The sequence below is a fragment of the Chiloscyllium punctatum genome, chromosome 12 (genome assembly GCF_047496795.1).
Source record: "Chiloscyllium punctatum isolate Juve2018m chromosome 12, sChiPun1.3, whole genome shotgun sequence".
Classification (NCBI taxonomy): domain Eukaryota; kingdom Metazoa; phylum Chordata; class Chondrichthyes; order Orectolobiformes; family Hemiscylliidae; genus Chiloscyllium; species Chiloscyllium punctatum.
The window spans coordinates 26129051-26155452 of record NC_092750.1 but is presented as its reverse complement, the minus strand read 5'-3'; the positions used below and the strand labels follow the sequence as shown (position 1 = coordinate 26155452).

Below are 26402 nucleotides of genomic sequence, written 5' to 3'. Positions count from 1 at the left end.
GTGTGATAATTCCAGCACGTTGCATTAAAATGCAGATCTGTAGCACTGATTTTGAGTTCACAATCTTGACTACTATTCAGGGATGGTACTAAAGAGTGGCTGGGAACTGCGGCAGAAAAGATGACAATATCAAAGGATTAGTCAGCCAGGCTTTCCCTGCACAGCAACAAGCAGTCAAGAGAGGTCTGGCACAAACAGAGGGCCAGCAACAGATTGCAATCTTTACAGAGATAATAACGTTTGTATGCAGACAGCAACATTAAGAGCATAGTTTTCTCTTTAAATTAAAAAGGTTGTTCTCTCCTAAAGTTGTCTCCAGATTTAAAGGTACTGTATAAGACTTGCAAATTGGCAGCAAATGGTTTTCGTACAAACAGGAAAGCCAGAAACACGATTCACAAGAAACACTATCCCACAGACCCTTCCGAGTCTGTTTAAGAATCTGACCTTAGGTCCAATGGCTCAACTCCTGATTAATGATGTCTTTTTCCAGGCTATATGCAGTTATCTGCTGTCACTGTGTCATTGATTCTTTGATTTTAATTTGTCTACCAAATTTGAATTGATTAGAACTACTGACAGAATAAAATCTTTATACTGTGAAACATCATAAGAGTATTTTAGTCACTCTCAAACGTATAAAATAAACCCTGTGATAGAAAATTCTTCCTTTCCAATTTGACAACAAATGTATATTAGCAAACAATGTATCCACTTTCTGAGAACTATCATGCAAATATTCTGCTGGGATTAAGAATGGTGGTGGTGTGATATAGATCTCTCTTGAAGTAGGTTGTAATCTGGAGCTATGGATAGTGACAATGAGGCTCCAAATTTCTTTCCAACAGAAACCTCTCTCACTATTACCTCCTGCCAGTGCCACATGTTCTAAGGATTTACAAAATTGATAATCAACCTGTTTGGACATGACAAGAATGTAGCTTCCCTTGTCCATTAAGTCCTGGAGGGGTCCAGGACCCAAAGCATCCAAATCAGAGGCAGGAACACTACTCACTGCATCAAAAGGCTTCCTCATTGGACAGAGTGAAGTTATTTGAATTTGTAGAAATGATTGTGACTCATAGATGTTTGTAGCATAGAAGGAGGTTACTTGACCCATCATGTTAGCACCAGCCATCACAGATCTGACTACATGAATCCCATCTTCCAGTTTATGGCACATAGCCCTGGAGGCTATGGAAATACAAGTGAATATGTCAATGCTCCTTATATATTTCAAGAGTTTTTAACTCAATTACCCTTGCAGGCAGTAATTCCACCATCCTCTGGGTGAAAATATTTCTCCTCAACGCTCTATTTTGCCTCCTACTTCTTACTTCAAACCTATGGTCCTCACTATTGAAACCTCTGCTAATAGAATGTACCTTCCTATCTACTTTATCTATTCCTCTCAATTTTATACAACTCTATCAGGTCCCATTTCAACTTTTTCTCCTCCAAAGAAAAGAACTCCACCTATATAACCTTTCCTGATACCCCAAACTTCCATGCCAGCCAGCATCCTGGTATGTCTCCCCTGCACCCTCTCTGATACAATCACATCCTTCTGATAATGTGGTGACCAGAAGTGCAAGGAGTATTCCACTTGTGGCATAATCAGTAATTTGTACAGTTCCAGCAAAACCATCCCTGCTCTAAAGGCAGGTATCCCATATGCCTTCTTCATACCTTACCTGTCTTCAGGGATTTTTGAATATGCAAGTTCCCACTGATCTTCAGTACCTTTCAGGGATCTACCATTTATAGGGTAACAACTTGCCTTGTTAGCTGTTCCCAAGTGCATTACTTCACATTTTTCTGGGTTCAATTCTACTTGTTATTGCTTATCTTCCTACTGATATACCATCCTATCAATTTTCATATCATCAATGAATTTCTTCATCATATCCCCTACACATAAGTGCAAATCATTAATGGACACCACAAACAGCAAGGGCCCCAGCACTGAGCTCTGTGGAATCCCACGAGAAACAAACTTTCAGTCATAGAAACATTCCCCATATGTCACCCGCTGCTTCCTGTCTCTCAGCCAATTTTGGACCCAGTGTGGGACTTTGCCTTTGATCCAAAGTGCTCTTCCTTTCTTAATCAATCTGTCCCGAAGAACCTTAACAAAAGCCTCACTAAATTCCATGTAGACCACATCAAATACATTACTCTCATTAACACTAAAAAAAGTCACCAGATTCCAAATATTAACTCTGCTTTCTTTCCACAGATGCCATCAGACCTACTGAATTTCTCTAGCAACTTTTGTCATTAACATGCCTGCCTATCTCCACAAAATATTTGATCAAATTTGCCAAACATGAACTTCAATTCACAAATTGATACTGATTATCCTTGATTAACTTGTGACTCTGCAATTGTAAATTATTCTGTTTCTTAGAATTCTCCCAATAACTTCGATGCAATCAAGGTTAGACTGGTTGCCCTGTAATTTCCCAATATATTGCTTCCTCCTTTTTTAAATAACCAGACAGCTTCAGTTGGGGGTCCTCTAGTACCCCAGCTGTGGCCACAGAGAATTTGAAAATTACAGACAGGACCACTACATCTCCTCCCTCAGCTCCCTCAGCAGCCTAGGATACATTTCTTTCAGGCCTGTGGATTTATTCACTTCCAAGGCTGCTAAACCTGCTGGTAACTTGTTCTTCTCCACATTAATTTCTTCTAATATTTCACAGTCCTCCACCCTGATGTATACCAGCATCATCACTTTCCATTGTGAAGATCTTTGTGCCCACATCTTGTGGGTTCACACCAAGATTGCACTCAATAATCCCTTCTGTTTCCCTAGCTTTCCTCTTGCTCTTTATACAAAACCCCTTTAGGTTTTTCTTTATTCTACTTACCAATGCTTACTCCTCCATTCTCTTAGCTTTCCTAATTTCATTTTCCCCTATATTTTTCCTCTAGGAATGTGTCATAATCAGTATACATCAAAATCTGTTATTAAGTTCTCTTTTTCACTTAATCCTAACATGCATATCTCTTGATAGCCAGGTCTTGGTTCCATCCTTTGTCTTTATGGGAACAAAACTATGAATTGTGCAAAAAGGCTACTGTATATTGCATCTCTCTTAATCTCAGTCCAGCATACTTACCATGATAAATCAGTGATCTTTTACATAGTGGTTGATTTTTATTATGCAGTTGGTAAACTTACAGTGAATGAGTGCCTGAACTTGAACAATACACCATTCATGCATCAATTGAAGATGAGGATTGAGATATAATATTGAGTGTTCCTACCTGAGGATCTGACAGACGTGATATGTCTGGGTAAAGATAAAACTTTATTCCCTCTCCAGCTCCAGGTAGAGTCACTCCTCGAATCAGTAAAACCAACAGCATCAGGTAGGGGAATGTTGCTGTTACATACACCACCTGAGTATTAAAAAAAAGCACACCATCAACTTGGCCTTTGTACTATTTTTCAACCAAAGAATAATAAACATGATTGCCTGGTGCACTGTGCAATTAATATGAAAATCTCAGCTTTTACTGTGTTGTTAGAAAACAATTTCTTGATTATACTATTAGGTAAAAAAAAAGCATGATTCTGTCACTTGCCTCATAACATAACCAATCAGATGTACACAGAAATCAACAGTCAAATAACAGTTTTAAGTTAATTGTGCACATTTTTCAAAGAGGGTTCCTCTTTCAGCTAACTACGAGAATTGGCGCATCGTCCATATTTAAGGGACGACTTACAAAGACACATTCTGAGAAACAGTATTTTCAAAGCCTTTGCCACCATTTGAGCAATTGATTTTCATTATGGAAACTAATTTCTCGTTCACTGATTTTTCAGGGAGAGGGAATTTTCACCTCTAAAGATGGAATCAGGAGAATCGTCCCTCATAGGTGGTTGGTGGAGTTTGGTATGCTTTGTCATAGGATGTAATTGAGGGAGAGACTATTGCATTATATTTAAGGACTAGTCAAGTAAATATGTAAAGTTGTGGGGGGGTAGGCGGAAGAGTGAGAAAGAGAGAGAGACAAGGAGAGGACATGGTAAAGGGGTTTAGTTTTAGATGGCTCTAAAAAAACACTGACATAGATGCTATGAGTCAAACAGCTGTGCAATAATGATTTCTGGTTATGAATAGGAAATAATACAAATATAAAGGTACACAGTACCTTGAATTTATTAGTCACATAGTCATACAGCATGGAAACAGGCCCTTCGGTCCCACATGTTTCCAAACTAAATTAGTTCACCTGCCTACATTTAACCCATATCCCTTCAAATCTTTCATATTCATATCCTTAGCCAAATGTCTTTTAAATGTTGTAACTGCATCTGCATTCACCACTTCCTCTGGCAGTTCATTCCACACACAAGCAACCCTGTGCAAAGAAGTTTCCCTCATGCCCATTTTAAATCTTTCTCCTCTCACTTTAAAAATATGCCCCCTAGTTTTGAACTTGCCCACCTTAGGGAAAAGACCTTTGCCTTTCACCTTAGCTATGCCCCAATAAATCTCTATAAAGTCACCCCCCAACCTCCTATGCTCCAGTGAAAAAGGTCCGAGCATCTCCAGCCTACTTTTATAACTCAAACCCTCCATTCCTGGCAACATCCTGGTAGATCTTTTCTGAACTCTCTCTGGTTTAATAATATCTTTCCCTTAACAGGGTGACCAGAAGTGCACACACTACTCTGAAGAGGTCGGTACAACCTCAACATGATGTCCCAACTCCTATACTCAGAGATCTGAGCAACGAAGGCAAGCATGCTAAATGCGTTCTCAACCACCCTGTCTAACCATGATGCAAATTTCAAAGATTTATATACCTGAACTCTACGTCTCTGTGTTCTACAAAACTATTAAGATCGCCTCCAAGGAATTTCTGCAGTTTTCATAAAGTTGCTCAGTTTTTACAAAACTGTTTGGCTGGGATCAGTATTTCAAAACTTCCCATGGTCTTATGGAAAAGAATTTCTTACAAATACTTATTAATGCATTGGAATGCTAAAACCACCTAATATGACTTCACCCAGAAGATAGCAATATGTTGATATTAAATGTTCAAAAGATTACACACAATGGGATTGATTTTTACTGCCTTTGCCTAGCATTAATAGAGCATTAATGAACTCAAAACAGAAATGGGAGCCTTGTATCCTGTTAACACCAACGATTTATCTAGTTTTACATGGACAGGAAACGATACTGTATGGTTTTCGAATGACCCACCTAGTTTGACCATGTTTAATATGGAAATTAGTCCTTTTTTAAAAAACATTTCTGGTTGGAATTGCTTAAAAGTTTTACAGGCAATGGAACCAAAGAAAGTCATGAAAGAAAGTGCCCTTTACAAAACAATCCAGGTCACTGCTGCCTCAGGCCCTCTAACCTCCATGATCAGGCTCACCTTCCAATCCCTCATCAAAAGATTTATAAGGATGTTGCAAGGGTTGGCGGATTTGAGCAATAGGGAGAGGTTGAATAGGCTAGGGTTGTTTTCCCTGGAGTGTCGGAGGCTGAGGGGTCACATTATAGAGGTTTATAAAATCATGATGGGCATGGATAGGATAAATAGACAAAGACTTTTCCCTGGGGTGGGGGAGTCCAAAACTAGAGGGCATAGGTGAGAGGGGAAAGATATAAAGGAGACCTAAGGGGCAACCTTTTCACATAGAGGGTGGTATGTATATGGAATGAGCTTGCCACAAGAAGTGGTGGAGGCTAGTACAATTGCAACATTTAAAAGGCAACTGGATGGGTAAATGAATAGAAAGAGTTTGAAGGGATATGGGCTGGGTGCTGGCAGATGGGACTGGACTGGGTTGGGATATCTGGATGGCATGGACAGGTTGGACTAAAGGATCTGTTTCCATGCTGTACATCTCTATGACTCTAACTTACCCTACCGGCACATGCCAGCTTAAAACCCGCCAAATTTAAAGAAGGCTGCAGCAGGCATCTGTCTATCTTTGTTAATCAATTCTCCTTAAATCATGATTTGGAGATGCCGGTGTTGGACTGGGGTGGACAAAGTTAAAAATCACACAACACCAGGTTATAGTCCAACAGGTTCATTTGGAAGCACTAGCTTTTGGAGCACCGCTCCTTCATCAGGTGGTTGTGGAGTATAAGATCGTAAGACACAGAATTTATAGCAAAAGTTTACAGTGTGATATAACTAAAATTATGCATTGAAAAAGACCTGGATTGTTTGTTAAGTCTCTCATCTTTTAGAATGACCATGTTGGTTTCAGTTCTTTCATATATAAATCACAGAACTTTTTTAAAGTTACATTCTCAAGTGAACTTTAACAATTGGTGTCATTCAGCTCATGCATTATTTAGACTGACATGACACCAATTGTTAAAGTACTTGTGGCCAGTATAGCCGCAGTATCCCAATATAAAGCTCACCTGCAAAGCCCCTTCATTACAATCCATTCACAAAAAGTACCCTTAGAAGCTAAACATTGTGCAAACTGGCAAACAATGGCAATGCCTAATCCAAAATTGAATATGTGCTCATTATAGCACTTCGATGGTGCCAGTGTAGAGGCTGGAAAGATCACAATAATACAAGGTGTGATAGTATCAGAATGGTAGTGCACATCAGTATCAGAACTAATGTATTAACTACACGGTATATCAAATGGAAAATGAAAAAACATTTAGGTATTCATTTTTTTCTACTCAGGAAAGTAAACACTGTGTTAAAGGGGGAAAGACTTTTAGCACCCAATGTCAGCAGAGGTCAGTTCCCAGTTATGTGCAGTAAAGTTCAGTTTCACACAGAGTGCTTTACGAGATGAACTTTTCTGAGTGTGTCACAATTGGAATAACGGATGAGTTCAGTTGGGACCATGGAAATAGCCATAGTGAGACTACAGATTTATTCTTTCCAAGCAATCAATTAATAAGGCACCTCCAGGAGCCTTCTTTGATTAAGGAGAGTGGCTGGGGACCCAGCAACAAGAGGTTCAATCACTGCACAGGTTGGCCAGTGTAGTATCATCACCTCTACTGCTGCTAACACCTCCATTAATAATTGGTGCATAGTAAGGGGCGTTTGATTTGCTGTCTCTATACAGTATCTAGAACCCATTCCATAATCAATCGTAGAGGTTACACCACCACAGAGTCGAGACAGAAGAAGCACTTGTTTTTGTAAAGAAGATAATTTATTGAATGATAGCAATCATACAACTATATTACTAGTCCGGCATAAGCACTAGGCTTGTCAGGATGAGTACACAGTACATGTGCTCTCCATAGAATCTTGTATAAGACTCAACTGTCTCCATCCAAAGACTGTATGGCTTAACATTGGATACAGTGTAATATAACGTGAACATAAACTCCCTCAGAACTATTCCCAAATACAACAGCTCACAGCCCCAGCAAGAGATTTGGGCACTGCAAAGGCAGAAAGATTATTGTTATACAGCCGCCATAAGATGACCTTCTCAGGTGTCTCTGCAAACTTGAGAATAAACATGCCTACAAGTTGCAAGGTTGTGTGCTGTGGATGGCTCCTTCATTGGAGTGTAGATCCTCTGGCTATAAATTCCACCTAAACTGCCACTGAAGGCTGCCTAGAATTAGTTGCTGGGATCAGCACTTGGGGAGATCCAAGTGTCATCATCAATGTGCCCTCAATTTCTCCCTAATTGCTGTGCTGCTGGCTCTATTACAATATGTGTTGTCATAATTTGTAATCTTATCTTCTTTGATGGAAAGAGAGCAGGTGAGTCATCTGATTTTAGGTCTTCTGTGATTTTGGAGAGGCTTTCCTTGATGTAGCAGTAGGATAGGCCATTCACCTTGTCATCTGTCTTTGCAATGATTTGTAGGTGAAATTTGACTTGATGGTTGGAGCACATGTACTGTGTACTCATCCTGACAAGCCTAGTGCTTATGCCAGACTAGTAATGTAGTTGTACGATTGCTATCATTCAATAAATTAGCTTCTTTACAAAAACAAGTGCTTCTTCTGTCTCGACTCTGTGGTGGTGTAACCTCTACGATGATTTCTTGGAGGGTATTTATTTCCGTCAATGGGTTCGTTAATGAGTAGCTCACACCTGGGCCAGAATAGACATCTGATGCTGAGGTGGTATATTCTTGTTGATGGCTCTGTCTCTTTCACTAGCAGAATCCATTTTCTAATGGGTTTATTCCCCTGTAAATGGAGCCTTGGGCTCATGTTTTAGTTGTCTTCTGGTTTATTCCCCTGTAAACGGAGCCTGATGGCTCATGTTTTAGTTGTCTTCTGGATAGAATTAATTCACAATTTACAAGGGAGCCATGTGAACGTTACTGTCTCCCTCCTGAAGAATTTCAGATCAAAGTGCAGGAAGTGACTAGCAAAGCTGTTTACCAAAATCTGGTGCCAAAGCAAAATAGCAGCCATTGCTAAACCAGGGAAGTAGCTGAATAATCCACACTTCTCTCCCTTGCTCTCAACAGAGTCATAGAGATGCCTAGCATGGAAACAGACCGTTCGGTCCAACTCATCCATGCCGACCAGATATCCCAACCCAATCTAGTCCCACCTGCCAGCACCCAATGTATATCCCTCCAAACCCTTCCTATTCATATACCTATTCAAATACCTCTTAAATGTGGCAATTGTACCAGCCTCCACCACTTCCTCTGGCAGCTCATTCCATACATGTACCACCCTCTGCGTGAAAAAGTTGCCACTTAGTCTCTTTTATATCTTTCCCCTCTCACCCTAAACCTATGCCCTCTAGTTCTGGACTCCCTGACCCCAGGGAAAATACTTTGTCTATTTGTCCTATCCATGCCCCTCATGATTTTGTAAACCTCTATAAGGTCACCCCTCAGCCTCCAACGCTTTAGGGAAAATAGCCCCAGCCTGTTCAGCCTCTCCCTATAGCTCAAATCCTCCAACCCTGGCAACATACTTGTAAATCTTTTCTGAACCCTTTCAAGTTTTACAACATCTTTCACATAGAAAGGAGACCAGAATTGCATGCAATATTCCAACAGTGGTCTAACCAATGTCCTGTACAGTCACAACATGACCTCCCAACTCCTGTACTCAATACTCTGACCAATAAAGGAAAGCAGACCAAATGCCTTCTTCATTATCCTATCTACCTGCGACTCCACGTTAAAGGAGCTATGAACCTGCACTCCAAGGTCTCTTGTTCAGCAACACTCCCTAGGACCTTACCATCAAGTGTATAAGTCCTGCTAAGACTTGCTTTCCCAAAATGCAGCACCTCGCATTTATCTGAATTAAACTCCATCTGCCACTTCTCAGCCCATTGGTCCATCTGGTCAAGATCCCATTGTAATCTGAGGTAACCTTCTTCACTGTCCACTACACCTCCAATTTTGGTGTCATCTGCAAACTTACTAACTGTACCTCTTATGGTTACATTCAAATTATTAATATAAACGACGAAAAGTAGTAGACTCAGCACCGATCCTTGTGGCACTCCACTGGTCACAGGCCTCCAGTCTGAAAAACAACCCTCCACCACCACCCTCTGTCTTCTACCTTTGAGCCAGTTCTGTATCCAAATGGCTAGTTCTCCTTGTATTCCGTGAGATCTAACCTTGCTCACCAGTCTCCCATGGGGAACCTTGTCAAACACCTTAATGAAGTCCATATGGATCACATCTACTGCTCTGCCCTCATCAATCCTCTTTGTTACTTCTTCAAAAAACTCTATCAAGTTTGTGAGACATGATTTCCCATCCGTGTTGACTCCCTAATCAGTCCTTGCCTTTCCAAATACATGTACATCCTGTCCCTCAGGATTCCCTCCAACAACTTGCCCACCACTGACGTCAGGGTCACTGGTCTATAGTATCCTGGCTTGCCCTTACCACCCTTCTTAAACTCCTCTGCTGAGCAGGTCCTGTCCAAATTTGAAAAAGCAATGACCAAACAAGTGGATTTTTGCATTGACCACAATGGTCCTGAGACTTACTTCACATACTGAGGCCGGTTTCAAGAAAGGCCTGAAGTCAAGAACCATATTTAGAACATAGAACAAATCAGTGCAGAACAGGCCCTTCAGCCCTCAATGTTGCGCCGACCTGTGAACTATTCTCAGCTTGTCCCCCATACTATCCCAAAATCATGCATGTGCTTATCTAAGAATTGTTTAAATCTCCCTAATGTGTCTGAGTTGACTACATTAGCAGGTAGGGCATTCCATGCCCTCACCACTCTCTGCATAAAGAACCTGACTCTGACATCTGTCTTAAATCTATCACTTATCCTGACATATCCTGAGCCAACAACACAGTGGGACACATAGGCAATCTGTTGAAATTCCTTATATTCATAGTTAGGATATTCATAATTATCTGTTGTGGAAGACCCTGCACTTCCATAAACAACAACTGGTAGGAGATCAAATCAGCCATTCATGCAAAACCAATCATGGCCCCCACCGTCCTCCGCCTTGGGGATCAGTCCTCACAGCAGTTCTCTTCAATATATTTACCAGTGACTGCCCCTTCCAAAATGTGACCACTCTTCATGGGTCCTGAAACCCTGGCCTTTGCTTTCTAGACTGAAGAACTCCAGGACATTGAGAAAACATATGTTGAATATCTCTGAAAGCCTACTCCAGAAAATTGAGAGTTTGTGAAATCCTGCTAGCCTTCCACCTGAACAACTCAAATGGCAGGACTGAATCTTAATTCCAGTTCTGTGGTCAACAATTCGATGCAATGCCAAAATGCTGTGGCTTCTTTATTGACCTGTACATTGACCTACCTTTCCAGATCAACAGAGCCAAGGTCAAAATGAAAGTGACCCTCATATATAGAAACTAATGGGTACCAGGTGGAACAGGACACACTGTTTCGCTCAGCCTTGACTTCCCAACAGCGGAGTAGCGCTGATCACCCTGGCTCAGGAGCCTTCTCACAAACACAGCAGATATGAATCTCCAAGAAGTCATGGGGATTATTTCTTGGATGTGCACAACAATTCAGCTCAAGTGGCTTCCTTCAGTATCATATTTTGCACATTCTGATAAAAAAAACCAACAGAATTGCATATGTTGTCAATCAGAAGCAAAAAGAGCAATTGCTAGAAAAGGTCAGCAGGTCTGGCAGCAACAGTGGAGAGAAATCGGAGTGAATGTGTAGGGTCCAGTGACCGCAGTTCTGAGGAAGGGTCACCAGATCCAAAGTATTAATTTTGATTTCTCCCCAAGGTGCTGCCAGACCTGCTGAACTTTTCTAGCAATTTCTGGTTTTGTTGCATATTCTGATGGCCTTTTTAAAGAACACTATTGGCTGACAGTTAATGAATCACTCCAATTGATACAGCACCTCAAAACAAAACACACACACTCAAATGAAATCCTGTAGTCCCTAATGGAACTTACTCCATTCTTTACAAAGTATCTGATCTCAGTGGCACAGCTCCTGGATGACTTCAAACATCACCAACTGACCCATGTAATGAAGACCTGGATTTTGACCTTCCATGGGAAATCTGAACAAACCTTAACTGTTTGAGATGATGATGGGAAAGCAGTGGTTACTTGTACCACAAGTGGAATGTCAGCTCAATTTGTGACTGAGTCCTGAAGAAGGGTTACACCCAAAACATCAACTTCTCCACCTCCTGATGCTGCCTGGATTGCTGTGTCCTTCCAACCTCCTGCTATCAATTAGTGACTGCGGCCATCCGAGTCAGACCATCGCCCATTTACGCTGAACTTCGACCCTGAGAATTCCATTGCCAGTGGCATCATAATCATTCACACTGCCTCAGCTGAAGACATTGAATTTATTGTTAACCTCAACAGTAACTACACCTATTTCCCCAGCAATCTGAATGGAAACAAAATCCTTGACCTCCCTGTGCATTTCAGGAAATTGTTTCATCTGTACATGGATTGCGCACTGAACTCATCACAGAAAGTCAAATTTAGTAATTAACAATACCAACTTATTTTTGGAAAAATTGTAAATGCTAACAATGGTCAAAAAGTTAACAATCATTATTGTGAAACCATATTCCTTCAGGATGTGAATTGATTTAGGTCATATGAAAAATGTCCAATGCTAATGTTTCTGTTGCAATTTTTCCAACCTCTCGCTCTCCAATTGATAGAAATGTAAAATTTGACTTATCGTGTCTATGCCATTTTTCATTTAATCTAATCCTTATTTCTCTCATTCTGTACCTACTTTGATATAGATTTAATTCTCAATTCTTAGATCTCATTGGTTAAGGAGATAAAAAAATGCTTGTTAAGTTCTCTGGTGTCCTGATGCTCTCAATGTGCTGCTAAAAGCTTGCATTTCCAGTGATTTTCTGATCACAGATGACTTTCAAGCCTAAGTATGGGAGAACAATTCTAATGGGACATGCTGTAACAAAATCTGGCCCACCAGGCATGTTTCGAATTTCTCTGTGGGAGACAAATGAGTTAGTGCAGAAGTTAGCGACAGTTAGACTTGTTACATGGGGTTTCTTGGAATTCAGTTATGACTCATGTCACAAAAGAAAACTAAAAACATGGAAATCCAATTTCACATCTCATATTCTGGCCTCCAATCGTGAGGTTTCAAACTATCACCTACTGACTCAGAGACAGGAATGTTAACCCTAAGCTGGGGACATAATCCTTGTGAAAAAAATAGAAATGGAAACAAAACAAATACAATGAAGTAGAAAAACAACACGTAAAATGGTACTGTCTGGATTAATTTGTATTTTTCTACTTACATCAAATCTGATTATATGATTATTTTTGATAAATATCATACATATGATTGTCCCTTTTAAGAGTTTAAAGACTGCAACTGCATTTTAAGCCAGGATGCACATTTTTATGAATTATCTTCAATTATAGAATTACGTTATGGCTCATTAAAATTATACTCTGCAACTCTCAGTGTTTAAAATGTACATATAATTACCTGTTTAGGTATCATTCAACAAAAATCACAGCACTAACCCTAACTCAGTAATTGGGTCAGTTAAAATCTTCACACTTTTTTCCAATGTTTCGATACAGAATCTTCTATTATGACAATACAATGTCTTCTTAAGATAATACCTTTAAATAATTTACAATCTTTATTAAGTTCTCTACCTTTCTCATCTCCTTGTGCAAAATGTTATCTTTTATTATCTTGTGGCCAAATTTGGAAAATATACTATCTCAATGTCAAGTCCCCTTGTAAGTATTTCAAATGTGAAATTGTTTACAAGGCTTTCAGCCATCTGTGGGCCTGAGTTATGCTACTTTCACATTAATGCAGACAGCTATATACATATATAGATTGTTTTCGTATAGACTAAAGAGTTGGCATCACTACTTCCTACTGCTTTTAAATCTTTATAATCTGAATGTGAAAGGCAGCTGGAAAAATATACAGATCTTCTGATATACAACATACTAGGAATGCCCGCACAGTTTGCTTGAATTCCAGTAGACGGAAGAGAGGTCTGGAATCTACCTACACAAATTTACAAAAATGTTAGAACCAAAGGGGTTGATTAAAAGAGGAACAAAGTTGAAAAGCAGGGAAGCTTTGAACCTTTAAAAGCACTGCCTCAGGCTTTGGCTAGAGACCAGAGTTCAATTCTGGACAGCACAAATTAGGATGGATTTCAATGTGTTGGAGAGGGTGCAGAAGACATTTATTGAATAGTACCAGGAATAAAGGTCTTAAATTGTTTGAAGAGACTCGAGAAACTGGAGTTACTCTCCTTTTGTTTGAATCATCTAACTAAAGTAAAGTTAAAAATTGAACAGTACAAACTTGATTAGACAGGAATTGTATGTTTGGGGGTGGGGGTGAATATACCAGCAGCTCTTAATTTCTGACATTTTACTAAGAAGCACAGGGCTTGTACATTGACATTCCAGGAAGGTGGAGGCTTCCTACCTGTTAGTTGCTTGCTTGACCAGCAGTTCTCAAAATCTTTCATTTGCAGATTGTATGGATGGGGCAAAAGAATTTGCAGACCACCTACCCATCCAACCATACCCGATCTCACTTGGTATTGTCACTAACCCCAACAGAACCTGATAGGAAGAAGGCTGCTGCTCAGCAGTGAGGAAATATGCAGTTTCAGTCCTACATTGGACTCCATGTTCAGCTGATTCCAGCTATCCAAAGGGCTAAAAATCTGATCCCACAGTTATATTTTTTAATTTCAGGGAACGCAGGCATCTCTGGTTGTACTAGAGTTTGTTTCCCATCCCTAACTGTACTTGAACTGAATGGCTAGCTAGGCCATTTTGCAGGGCAGTTAACAGCCCACATTACAGTGGGTCTGGAGTCTCACATAAGCCAAGTAAGAATGTAGACTCCCTCCCCTCCGGATATTAGTGGATCAGAAGAGTTTTTAGGACAATTTTTATGACATAGCTCCATGACACCTCTCTTGAAATCAACTTTATTTTCCACATTTATCAACTGATGTCAAATTCCACCCAGCTTTGGGCGGTGGTTTTAACCCATGTCCCCACAATATTAGGCAGGTTTTTGGATTCCTGGTGCACTTACATGACCATCATCTCCCCTGAAGTGTTGCAACAGCAACATAAATCCTACTTATAAAACAATGCTGTTATATCTCACATTCACGGAGAAAGTGAGGACTGCAGATGCTGGAGATCAGAGCTGAAAAATGTGTTGCTGGAAAAGCGCAGCAGGTCAGGCAGCATCCAAGGAGCAGGAGAATCGCCATTTCGTGCATAAGCCCTTCTTCCAAAACGTCGATTCTCCTGCTCCTTGGATGGTGCCTGACCTGCTGAGCTTTTCCAGCAACACATTTTTCAACTCATATCTCACATTCATGTCGATTTGGTCCATGTGTATGTGGGCAGTCAGTTAGATTGTGTGACACCACATGAGTGGTGCATAGGAAGGTCCCAATGTTGTCACATGTGGTCTTGGCTATAGCATTGTTTTTCAACGATTTGCATTTTCAATTATCCTTCAGAACACAGCAGTCCACATTGTCCACATTTTGACAAACTTTGGATTAGACTATACAAGCACTTGGAGCTATGATGCAGGTGATGCAAACAAGAAAAGCTGTCATTAATGGTACAGAACAGTACATTCCTTTAAATCATACTGGAAGCCTGGTCCGATATCGTTCATGTTTTTGGGACGGCTCAGATGAACTACATTCAGGTCGGAAAGGGCATAGTTGATAAATGCAGCCTACGTCCAGGTCCAGCTCCACTGCCATGGAGTAGCCTCAGATCTTAGGCCACAAATGGTTGTCAGCATCCTTCCATCTACTAAACACACAAAACAAAAAAAAAGTTTCCAACGGGGTGTCTTCATATGGTTGTTGGCTGGAGAGGTCAATCTTTGAGAGGCAGGTACTGCCACAGCAGGTGCACAGGAAGCTTCCAAGTGCCATTATGGTTGTTGTTTCCTGCATTGGTCCCTGGTGCCAAGCTGCTGTAGCCTCTGGTCATCATGGTGTTGTACACCAGCTCACTGGAGATGTTACCATTTTCTTGTGTCAGCCAGTAACTCACAGATATGATATTTGATATTTTGGGCTTTCACATTAGGCTTGCAAGAATCCCACGGGCACCAGGCAGGAAGTGGAGATGTGACCATCTTCCATCGTGAGCTAGCAAAGCCTCCTCTGTTTGATGAGTGCTAACAGATTTAGAAGCTTGCCCTTTTGAGAGGATTGCTGTATTTGTGACTCTATCCTGCCAGGATATAGTCATAATGCACCATAATGCATCAGTGAAGATGGAAACTATTGAGCTTTCTTTCTTTACAATTATACATTGTCCATGCTTCATAGTTGAACAGCCAACTGCTGAAATTGCAGGCCTTAGAAACCATTAGTTTAGTTCTAAAAGACGGCTTGACGTCATTCAATGCGCCTTCTGAGATTCAGTGAAGGGTGACAGCTGCTCTCTTTTTGTGTGCATCATGTTCTGCATCAAGGGACAGATTGTATTTTACTATAGACCCAAGGTAGCTAACCATTACCACTAAGATGTTTCTCTCATGTAATCAGTGTAGATGCAACACCTTCTCCCATGACCATGGTTTTCTTAAAACTAAAAGTCAGGGAGAACAAGTTACCTACTTGACAGAAACAGCCCATGAGTCTTTGGAGATGAATTTACTGTAACTTATTCACTTTAAGTGTTAACACTCACAACTCAAATAGTCAAACAAACAAGGTTAGCTGGTGTCACAAGGTGACGTGGTAGTAATGTCACTGGGTCAGTTAACCCAGAAGCCTAGGCCAAATCTCTGGAAACAGGGGCTGAGACCTCATCACGGCAGATGGTGAAATTCGAATTGATGAAAAAATATCTCAAACAAGGCTGAGGTGCAGTTTAATGGCCAGGAGGCCCAGGTTCAAGTCCCAATTGTTCCGTGAATGGAAAATTACACTGCTGACTCAAAAATTATAAAATTACAAGGAGTGGCTGAGAACTAAAGCTATATCATGTTAACATTTTGAACGGATTTAACAGAAGAATGTCACCACATTCTTCATTATTATCTACTGTCATCAGGATGGGCTTTGAGATGGGTAAGGTGAAAGTGAGGACTGCAGATGCTGGAGATCAGAGCTGAAAAATGTGTTGCCTGAAAAGCGCAGCAGGTCAGGCAGCATCCAAGATTCCTGAAGAAGGGCTTACGCCCGAAACGTCGATTCTCCTGCTCCTTGGATGCTGCCTGACCTGCTGCACTTTTCCAGCAACACATTTTTCAGCTTTGAGATGGGTAAGCCTACATCATAAGCTGTGCTTCCTAAACATTGCAACTTACGATAGGTAGTTCTCTACAAGCTATTAGGTGTTAGAAGGGAATGAAACTTAGTTGGAGAACAGCCCAGAAACTACACATTTAGAGTCCACTGAAAGAATGCTTCTTGGACCTAATTTGGTATCTGAGCATTAAGACAAAGTGGAAGGGTGCAGACAGAGTTTCTCTCCAACTCAGAGCAACGACTTCATGTTTTTGCTATATTTTGCCACTTCACTAAATGTACCGACATATGCAACCACAAAAAAATTTCAAGCATGGTATGCTGCAGTACAAAGGATATATGAGGCATTTCTTGGAGACAGTATTGTGACATGATACTTCCCTGCTACTGTAGGCCTGAAATGATAGAGTCAACACAGCCAATGTCCCCAAGAAAGTCAGCCCTTCACCATAACTGGACGTGCTCTCACTAACTGAAGCAATTACTAATGTAATTAAACTGACTGTGGAAACTACAGACAAGAATCACAGCATACACGATCAAATGGAGGTGGAAATTAATGCCTGCAAAACCAGCTCAATTTCTTGCTTTGTTGCAGTGCTTAGGGATTGTAACTTTTCAGTGCCAGCTTAGAAAAGAATATAAGAAATTGAAATAGGAGCCGACTGTACATCCCCTTGAGCCTGAAATAAGATTGCTTCCTGAGTCGAATTGTCTACAGAAATCAATTGAGTCAATCTAAATAACTTAAGATAGAGCTAAAAGAAAGCTAACTGTGACAGGACAGTACCAGAATACTTCAAGATCTGAAGTGGGGTCAAACAGAGTTGTTTTCTGGCATATTCTCTTTGTTGCTGTCACATGCCTTCAGGTCATCTGCAGAGGCTGTCTATCTATATTCAGAACTGACAGAAAGCTATTCAACCTTGACCCCTGAGGAGCAAAGCAAATGGTGCCAAGTTGACACAAGATTGTTGTTCTATGCCGATGATACCATACTAGCATCCCACAGCGAGGAATATTTTCAATGTCAATTGGACAGGCTCTTTGACCTGTGAAATAAGGTTGGTTTGACCAGCAGCACCTGAGAGACATAGGTCTTTCAGGATGTTAGCACACCACCATCTATCAGCATTGGTATTGTGACATTGAGAGTGGATGATGGGGTGTTGTCGATAGCTCCACCTATCTAGGCTCTAGAGTCCTTCATGATCTGTCATAGAATCATAGAGATGTACAGCTTGGAAACAAACCCTTCGGTCAACCTGTCCATGCCAACCAGATATCCCAACCCAATCTAGTCCCATCTGCCAACACCCAGTCCATATCCCTCCAAACCCTTCCTATTCTTATACCCATTCAGACGTCTTTTAAAGGTTGCAATTGTACTAGCCTCCACAACTTCCTCTGGCAATTCATTCCATACACGTACCACCTTCTGTGTGAAAATGTTGCCCCTTAGATCTCTTTTATATCTTTCCCCTCTCACCTTAAACCTATGCCCTCTAGATCTGGACTTCCACACCCCAAGGAAAAAAAACTTTGTCTATTTATCCTATCCACGCTCCTCGTGATTTTATAAACCTCTATAAGGTCACCCCTCAGCTTCCGACACACCAGGGAAAACAGCCCCAACCTATTCAACCTCTCCCAATAGGTCAAATCCTCCAACCCTGGCAATGTCCTTGTAAGTCTTTTCTGAACCCTTTCAAGTTTCACAACATCTTTCCATTAGGAAGGAGACCAGGATTGCACGCAATATTCCAACACTGTCACTTAATGTTGCAAACTGTTCACACATTGCTAAAGTTGTAATGCTTAGGGATCATGGCTATGTGTTAATATAAATATTATATAAAAAACTGCAATTTACGGAGACATGTAGAGTAAGGTTAAAACACAATTATGTAAATAGTAAGTAAAAAATCACACAAATCAGGTGACGAAGGAGCGTCGCTCTGACAGCTAGTGTGCTTCCAATTAAACCTGTTGGACTATAACCTTTTAACTTTGTACACCCCAGTCCAACACCGGCATCTCCGAATCATGTAAATAGTAAGCTACATCAATCATGATGCAAGAAATCCTATGACACCTAGAGAGATATGTTACTGTCACATCTTGTGACAAATCTAAGAAAATAAGCTAAACAAGACAGTGTTAGACAACAGCAACCTCACTGAGAACACCAAACTGCAAGATTACCAAGCCTGTAACTGCAAGGTAATAGAGAAAGAAAGGTAGCAATTAAATACCAGGCTAAAAATAGTAGCCTATGAACTTACATTGAGGGAGGGCGAGATAGAAATTAAATCAGTCCCATCATAAATTTTCATCATGATTTTCTGCCATAACTAAAAGAGTTGGCTTAATTATTAACAAAAGTAAATTCTGAAGATCCACATTCCACCAAATCAATCCCATCTTAATTGTTTTGCAATGTGTGTTAATTGACTTTTATATCAGTCAAACTGCAACCTATTCCTGACTCGTCCTTTTGAAAGATTGTGATAATGGAAGTTATTTTTAAAAATCACAGCCATTTTGTTATAATGTTGGTGGAACTTGGAGCAAAGTTAAAAAGCACACAACATCAGGTCCAATATAGTCCAACAGGTTTATTTGGAAGCAGTAGCGTTTCGAGCGCTACTCCTTCATCGGGTGGTTGTAGAGTATAAGATCGTAAGACACAGAATTTAGAGCAAAAGTTTATAGTGTGATGTAACTGAAATTATAATTTGAAAAAGACCTGGATTGTTTGTTCAGTCTCTCATCTTTTAGAATGACGATGTTGGTTTCAGTTTTTTCATATGTAAATCCCAGAACTTGGAGCAAGTTAGAGTGCTTGGCAAGGTTTAAAGAGACTAAGTTTAGCAAGATTCCCTTTTAGGTAAAAACAATGACTGCAGATGCTGGAAACCAGATTCTGGATTAGTGGTGCTGGAAGAGCACAGCAGTTCAGGCAGCATCCAAGTAGCTTCGAAATCGACGTTTCGGGTAAAAGCCCTTCATCAGGAATAAAGGCAGTGAGCCTGAAGCATGGGAGATAAGCTAGAGGAGGGTGGGGGTGGGGAGAAAGTAGCATAGAGTACAATGGGTGAGTGGGGGAGGGGATGAAGGTGATAGGTCAGGGAGAAGAGGGTGGAGTGGATAGGTGGAAAAGGAGATAGGCAGGTAGGACAAGTCCAGACAAGTCATGGGGATAGTGCTGAGCTGGAAGTTTAGAACTAGGGTGAGGTGGGGGAAGGGGAAATGAGGAAACTGTTGAAGTCCACATTGATGCCCTGGGGTTGAAGTGTCCCGAGGCAGAAGATGAGGCATTCTTCCTCCAGGCGTCTGGTGGTGAGGGAGCGGCGGTGAAGGAGACATAGGACCTTCCCTTTTAATCAACATTTTGCAAACAATGTGTTTTCTTAGATTTGTCATAAGGTGTGCACTGTAGCATCTCTCTCTAGGTGTCGCAGGATTTCTTAAATCATGACTGATGTAGCTTACTATTTAAATAGTTGTATTTTAACCTTACTCTACATCTCTCCCTAAATTGATGTCTTTATATAATATTTATGTTAACACATAGCCATGATCATGTATCACATCAGCTAGGTCAGCAGCTGTGTGTTTTCATAGCTAAATGGGATCCATTCATTAAATAAACTTCCTAACCACTGTTCACTGACAAATCCTTTTAAGAAAACAAGATGCATAATTTCAGAGACTAAGCTGGCTAAATATTACTGTCAAAATATTCAAAATAATAAGGGAAAGCAAAATAGCTGCTGTAACTGCTTTCTACTGACCATCAGTTCATATCAACCATTGTCTGATAGACTGCATGTTTCCATCTGATGTCATTAACACTGTCTATCACCTTGCAAACCCAATGACAAAATGATAGAAAATCATGTTTGGCAGATGTTCATGAATATGTTTTAAAATAGATAGCACAGGCAGAAAATTACTGCTCCTCCACCCTCCCTCCAGCGCAGAAAGCAAGTCAGGAGCAAGCTGTCATACCAGAAAGAAGGCCACTCCATAATCATAATATGCCATCGGCTAGTTCATGTGCTGCTGAGTTGGATTTGAACCCTTGACTGGGGTTCTAGTCCCAATTTCTGGCCAGCAGATCTAACAGGCCTGGCGGAGCCACAGCTCCCTGCTAGGACTGCAAGCAGGCTCACAATCTAGGCCTCATGGATCCCAGAGTGACACAAGCCAAGTGTATTAAGCAGGTACTTTTTGCCTGCCTTGGGAGACAGAGTGTGGCAAGAGGGCCATTGATAGGAAGGATGGAGGTTACTATCTTCTCAGGTGGCTCCTACCAAAGGTTAAACAGCATCCTCCAAAAGTAGTATTCCTTCATCCTTCATGCCATTTCAAAACTTTTGTTTACTTATATATGGTGGGCAGGCTGATGATTTCAGTCTCTGTCCACCCTCTGCACTATGGTGTGAGCTCATCTAATATCTGTCATGTTTGTTTCACATTGATATAGTAATTATTACAAGCCGATATCAAATTGATAGAAAGATGCAAATAACAGAGGATCACAAAATCTCTCGACAACCAATACATTAGCTTATCTAACCTGGTTTCAGTAAAAAATGCATTTTCTCCCTGATGTATTTAAATTATGTGAAATGCGCAACATGATTAACTATTACCTATTCTGCAATCCTAGCTGCCCTCATTACCAGCTGTCATAAAGACTGAGGTTTGTAATCTCGTTTTACTCCATTCTCAATGTCTGCATAGCATTTTTCTTTCAATACTGAATCACCTTCTTTTAACAAACTATGATGGATTCTGCTTCTACCACTTTTTCAGTAAGATATTTCACATCCTAATAATTTTCTCTCAAAATAAATTCTTCTAATTTTTTCTTTTCATGATTTTCATTTTTAAAATTGTATCCTATGACTACTGACCCACCTGATTAGTTTAACTGTTCTTCCCTCCTTTTTTTTATCAAAGCACTCTCATAGCTTTGAACATTTCTATCAGATCTTCTCTCTCAAGCCTCTGCTTTGGTGAAGAGCCTCATGGCTGGATTTTCAAAGAAGGGAGACAATGATGTTTTGAAATGGAGATGCCCTAATTGGGCAGGAGGTGAGCTTATTGCCCAACAAGTGGTGGTAAGTACTTCCAGAAAACAAGAACTGCTTGTAGTGCACAAGCACCAAAGACAGATGGCGGCCATGATGGGACCTGCTGCTGCCTTGATATAAAGAGCAGGCAGCACTTCAAAGGGCCAGGAGCATACAGGATTAAGAAATAATCTCTCTGCTCAAATCAGACATAATGTACATCATGTGGTGCAAACACTCCACTTTCCAACACTCCTAACTGCATAAAAAGAAATTTATTTGCATTCCCCTTTCAACCTAATAACACCGTACTTATATTTACCAAACCACTTCAGTTCACTAGAATCATATTTGAAAGTTGCTTGTGTGCCCTGTCCATTCTATTAACAAGCTCCTCAAGGAGCCTAATGGCTTCCTAACTGGAGGCAAGCAGGTTCCCAATTCCTCACCTTTGCTTTGGAAAATGGTTTGTGTCCTGAAAATGTCAGGATTTTCAGAGACACCTCTCGTGGAACTTGATATTTTGGGTAGCATTAACAGCTAATCCTAAATTGCTGACAATTGGGAATCAAGCTACTATTTATTTTTGTCTTTAATCATAACTGAAGCCTCTTGTCCCCAGGCAGCTTGATAAATCCCTTCTGTCCCCTCTCTACCATTTTACTCCTTCCAGTGAAAGGGGGCCCAAGGCTGATATTATTGCTGTTTTACAAAAACAATATGTAGCTGTTTACACGTGAGTTCTGACTCAGCTCAGGAGAAAATAAAACATGAAAATAAGGAAGGACAATCATAAGAAAGTTGAAACAATGTAAACATGCTTCAATACACAAATGAAAACTGAGGCCTTGCCAGATTAAGTAATAAAATACAGCCTGACAGTTGAATCATGGTTCGTTTTCTCATCCAACAGTCTCTTTTTAAGCTTCTAACAAGTTAAATTCTCCATAAATCAGACTTCATCAGACGTAATTAAGTATTAGCACAAAATGTTCTATTAAATGCTCAGCTGCTTATATATCAACGGAACATTGCATATTATTTGACATCTTTATCTTTCCCCTCCTGGACTAAATCAATAAAACCCAATATTTACATTGTTAATTATATAACTAAAGGAACTTCAATTAAGAACAGAATTCATATATTGCAAGACCAAATCAGGGAATAAATAAGGCAACAAACACTGGCGTAATAATGACATTTTTCACAAATTGAAAAGTTGATAATTATTTCTAACATCTGTAAACTATTACAGTTGATCACTTAATCATTCTGACAACATGATATGTTTTGGATTAAAATAAACAAATTACCACTTACTCATTAATACTGTCTTACATATCACTTTCCTGTATTCATTTTTAACTCTTCTCCAGTCAAGTATTGAAATATTGGAAAATGCTGTCAATACAGTAGTTAGATAGAGTACTATCAGGTTATCTGATTGTTTGAGGTAATGAAGAGGATCACAACAATGCCTAATTCTGACTTCATCTGACATCATACATGGATATTTTCCTACAAGATCACAAACTTCTGTCGGAAACCTAATTAAACCTGTAGGACTCCCAAACAACCCATCAACCCTCACCCATATTTAGCAGACTGCTCTCCACATCAGCACAGATCCAGTAATAAACCCACACACTGCTTGTTCCATATATCTAAGTTAAATGTTGACCTGTCCTATAAAGCCACTGGAGAAGCTGTGATTCTGCTTTCATTGCCACTTTGAGGCCTTATGAATAATAAACTCTGCAGACAAAAGCAGAAATTGCTGGAAAAGCTCAGCAGGTCTGGCAACATCTGTGGAGAGAAATCAGGGTTAACCGTTTAGATCAAGTGACCCTTCCTCAGTGACCCCTCCCAAAATGTTAACTCTGATTATGATGCTGCCAGACCTGTTGAGCTTTTCCCGCAATTTCTAATTTCATCTCGGATTTGCAGCATCTGCAATTCTTTCCGTTTTTATTTAGTTAGTTTGAAAGTCTCTATACATTACCATCACTAAACCAATATAATTTACATTTGGTTCATATTTCCTTCATTTTGGACAATGAAATAAATATTAAAATGATAAAGAATTTTTAAGAGATGGGTTCAGACAGCCTATTTCTCTTACTGGAATAATGTAGAGTTAGGAGTCAACATCTTAAAATTTATGAGAGGATAGTTAGGAGTGTAATTAGAAAGCAAATTGACAAAGTTAATGGAAATCTAGAATCTGCTCTCATAGAGTCTTAAAGTACAGAAATACAGCCTTCCGTCCGACCAGTCCATGTCAAATATAATCCCAAAACACGGAGATCCTGTTGCACTATTCGGAAGAAGACCAATGGAGTTCTCCCAGGTGTACGGGCCAATATTTACCAAGCAATCAATATCACAAGAGGAGACTATAAGCTCATTATCATAATGCTGTTTGTGGGAGTCTGCTGTGTGCAAACTAACTGCCACATATCTCACACGACTTCAGTGACTACCTTACAGAAGGATTCCATTGGTGGAACAGTACTTTGTGATGTCATGAAAACCACAACATAAATATATGCCTTTCTTCCAGCTCTTCCCTACCAACAAGGCCATGACTGCTGCAATTGAATTTTTCAAAGCTAAGATGAATAGAGTTTTGGTAGGTAAAGGTCTCAAGGGTATCAAAGGCAGGTAAAAGGTAGTGAGGTGAAAGTTAGTCATGTGCTTGCTGAGTGGAAGAATGGACTATGTCTCTATATGTAAATACTCCCTGGAGATCTGAAACAAAAAAACAGAAATTGCTAGTGAAACTTAGCAGTTCGTGGGAAGAAAGCAGAGTTAACATTTCAAGTCTGGTTAGTCTATCATTAGAGCAAACAGCAGTTAAGCTGGCATTTATGCAGAAGAGGAGGAGGTGATGGTGGTTCTGCTGTTGGGAGGAGAGTGAGCAGATATATGGAAATGGAGCCCCAGAGAGATTGGGAGGGAGAGGTAGACCAAAGGATAATGAATAGCAGGTCAGGAGAGACAAGACGCTGAATAAATGATAATGAGAGCAGAGGGTAGCAGAGAATGGGTAGTCTGTGCTGAAAGCAAACTGTGGAATGTGATAATTGGCCTGAGTGTGGGTGAAAGTGGGTGGGTTGTGCTAAACACAATCCAAGTCCTAATGGGACTGGGAATAGTATGGCTGAAGATCATGGCAAAATGGAATCAGGCTCTAAAATTATTGAACTCAATGTTAAGTCCCAGAGGCTGTAGGGTCCCCAAGTAGAAACTGAGATGCTGTTCTTCGAGCTTACGCTGAGGCTAGTTGAAACACTGCTGCAGGGCCTGCGACAGTCATATTAGCATGAGAACACAATGAAGTCGGAGGCAACCACGATCTGGAAGTCAATTATTGCAGGCAGAATGTAAGTATCTTGCAAAGCGGTCACCCAGTTTGCATTTCATCTTCCCGATGCAGAGGTGCCTGTATTGTGAGCAGTGAATAAAGGAGACTAGATTGGAGGAAGTTGCTGTTTCATCTGGAAGGTGTTTCTGGGGCTTTGGATAGTGAGGAGGAAGGAGGTAAACAGGCAGGTGTTACACATTCTGCGATTGCACAGAAAGATATCGGCGGGGTGTGAAGGGATGTATGAGGGGGAGTTGGGAGTGGAGGACAAGAGGTCCAGAATGTCCGGTATTCCAGCAAGTCCCAGCACCAGCTCCAAAACAGCACCACATTTTCCACATAGAGACCTGCATCCTCTGGGACTCAACTTCAATTTCAATAACTTTAGATCCTGATTCCATCCTTTCATTTTTTTTCACCCACCCCACCTCCAGTCCCGTTATGACATGGATTGCTCTTAGCATAGCTCACCCATTTTTGCCCACTCTCAGGCCTATTACCACATTATATGGCTTGTTTTCAACAGAGGCTACCCATTCTCTGCTACCCTCAGCTGTCATTATCACTTACTCAGCTTCGCTTCTGTCCTGGGAGAAAATGAGGACTGCAGTTGCTGGAGAGCAGAGTCAAAAAGTGTGGTGCTGGAAAAGCACAGCCGGTCAGGCAGAATTTGAGGAGCTGGAGAGTCAACATTTCAAGCTCTTCAGCAGGAACCTGTTCTCGCCTACTGTAAACACTTCTCTTGTTTACCTATGCCAACACTAGATACCTTTATCGCTCTCTGAGCTCCACCTCCACCTGGCAACTCACCTCTCCTTCCCCATCCAACCCCCCCACCCCTAAACCTCATCTTTAGCATTAATACTAGCTTTTCCTAGCTGATGAAGACTCACTAGACTCAAAACATTAACTCTGTTTTCTTCCCACAGATGATGCCAGACCTGCTGCACTCTGTCAGCAATTTTTGTTTTTATTTTACAAAATGTAATACTGGACCACAGTTTCCTATGCAACTGGCATTGTTAACAATACATATTAGCTGCAGTGCATCTCTATCAGTTTGCCTATGACTGTAAGAGACATACATGAGAATTCCTAGAAGCAAGGTATTCTAACCGGAACTCTATCAACAAACACATTGAATTGGATCCCATTTACCACCCCTGAGAAAAAAAAGGAAATGACATCACCATGGGAAATGACATCACCAACCCAAGGAA

The 26402-nt window shown here is 40.6% G+C and overlaps 1 protein-coding gene across 1 annotated transcript in view; it reads right to left on the bottom strand.

Moving 5' to 3' along the window:
• The window catches only part of slc6a11b (solute carrier family 6 member 11b), a 162301-nt gene that overhangs the window by 92863 nt on the left and 43036 nt on the right, over positions 1 to 26402 (bottom strand). Inside the window, exon 7 of the mRNA XM_072582165.1 lies at positions 3277 to 3411. Coding sequence (XP_072438266.1) covers positions 3277 to 3411 — 135 coding nt within the window. The remainder of the gene's footprint in view (positions 1 to 3276; positions 3412 to 26402) is intronic.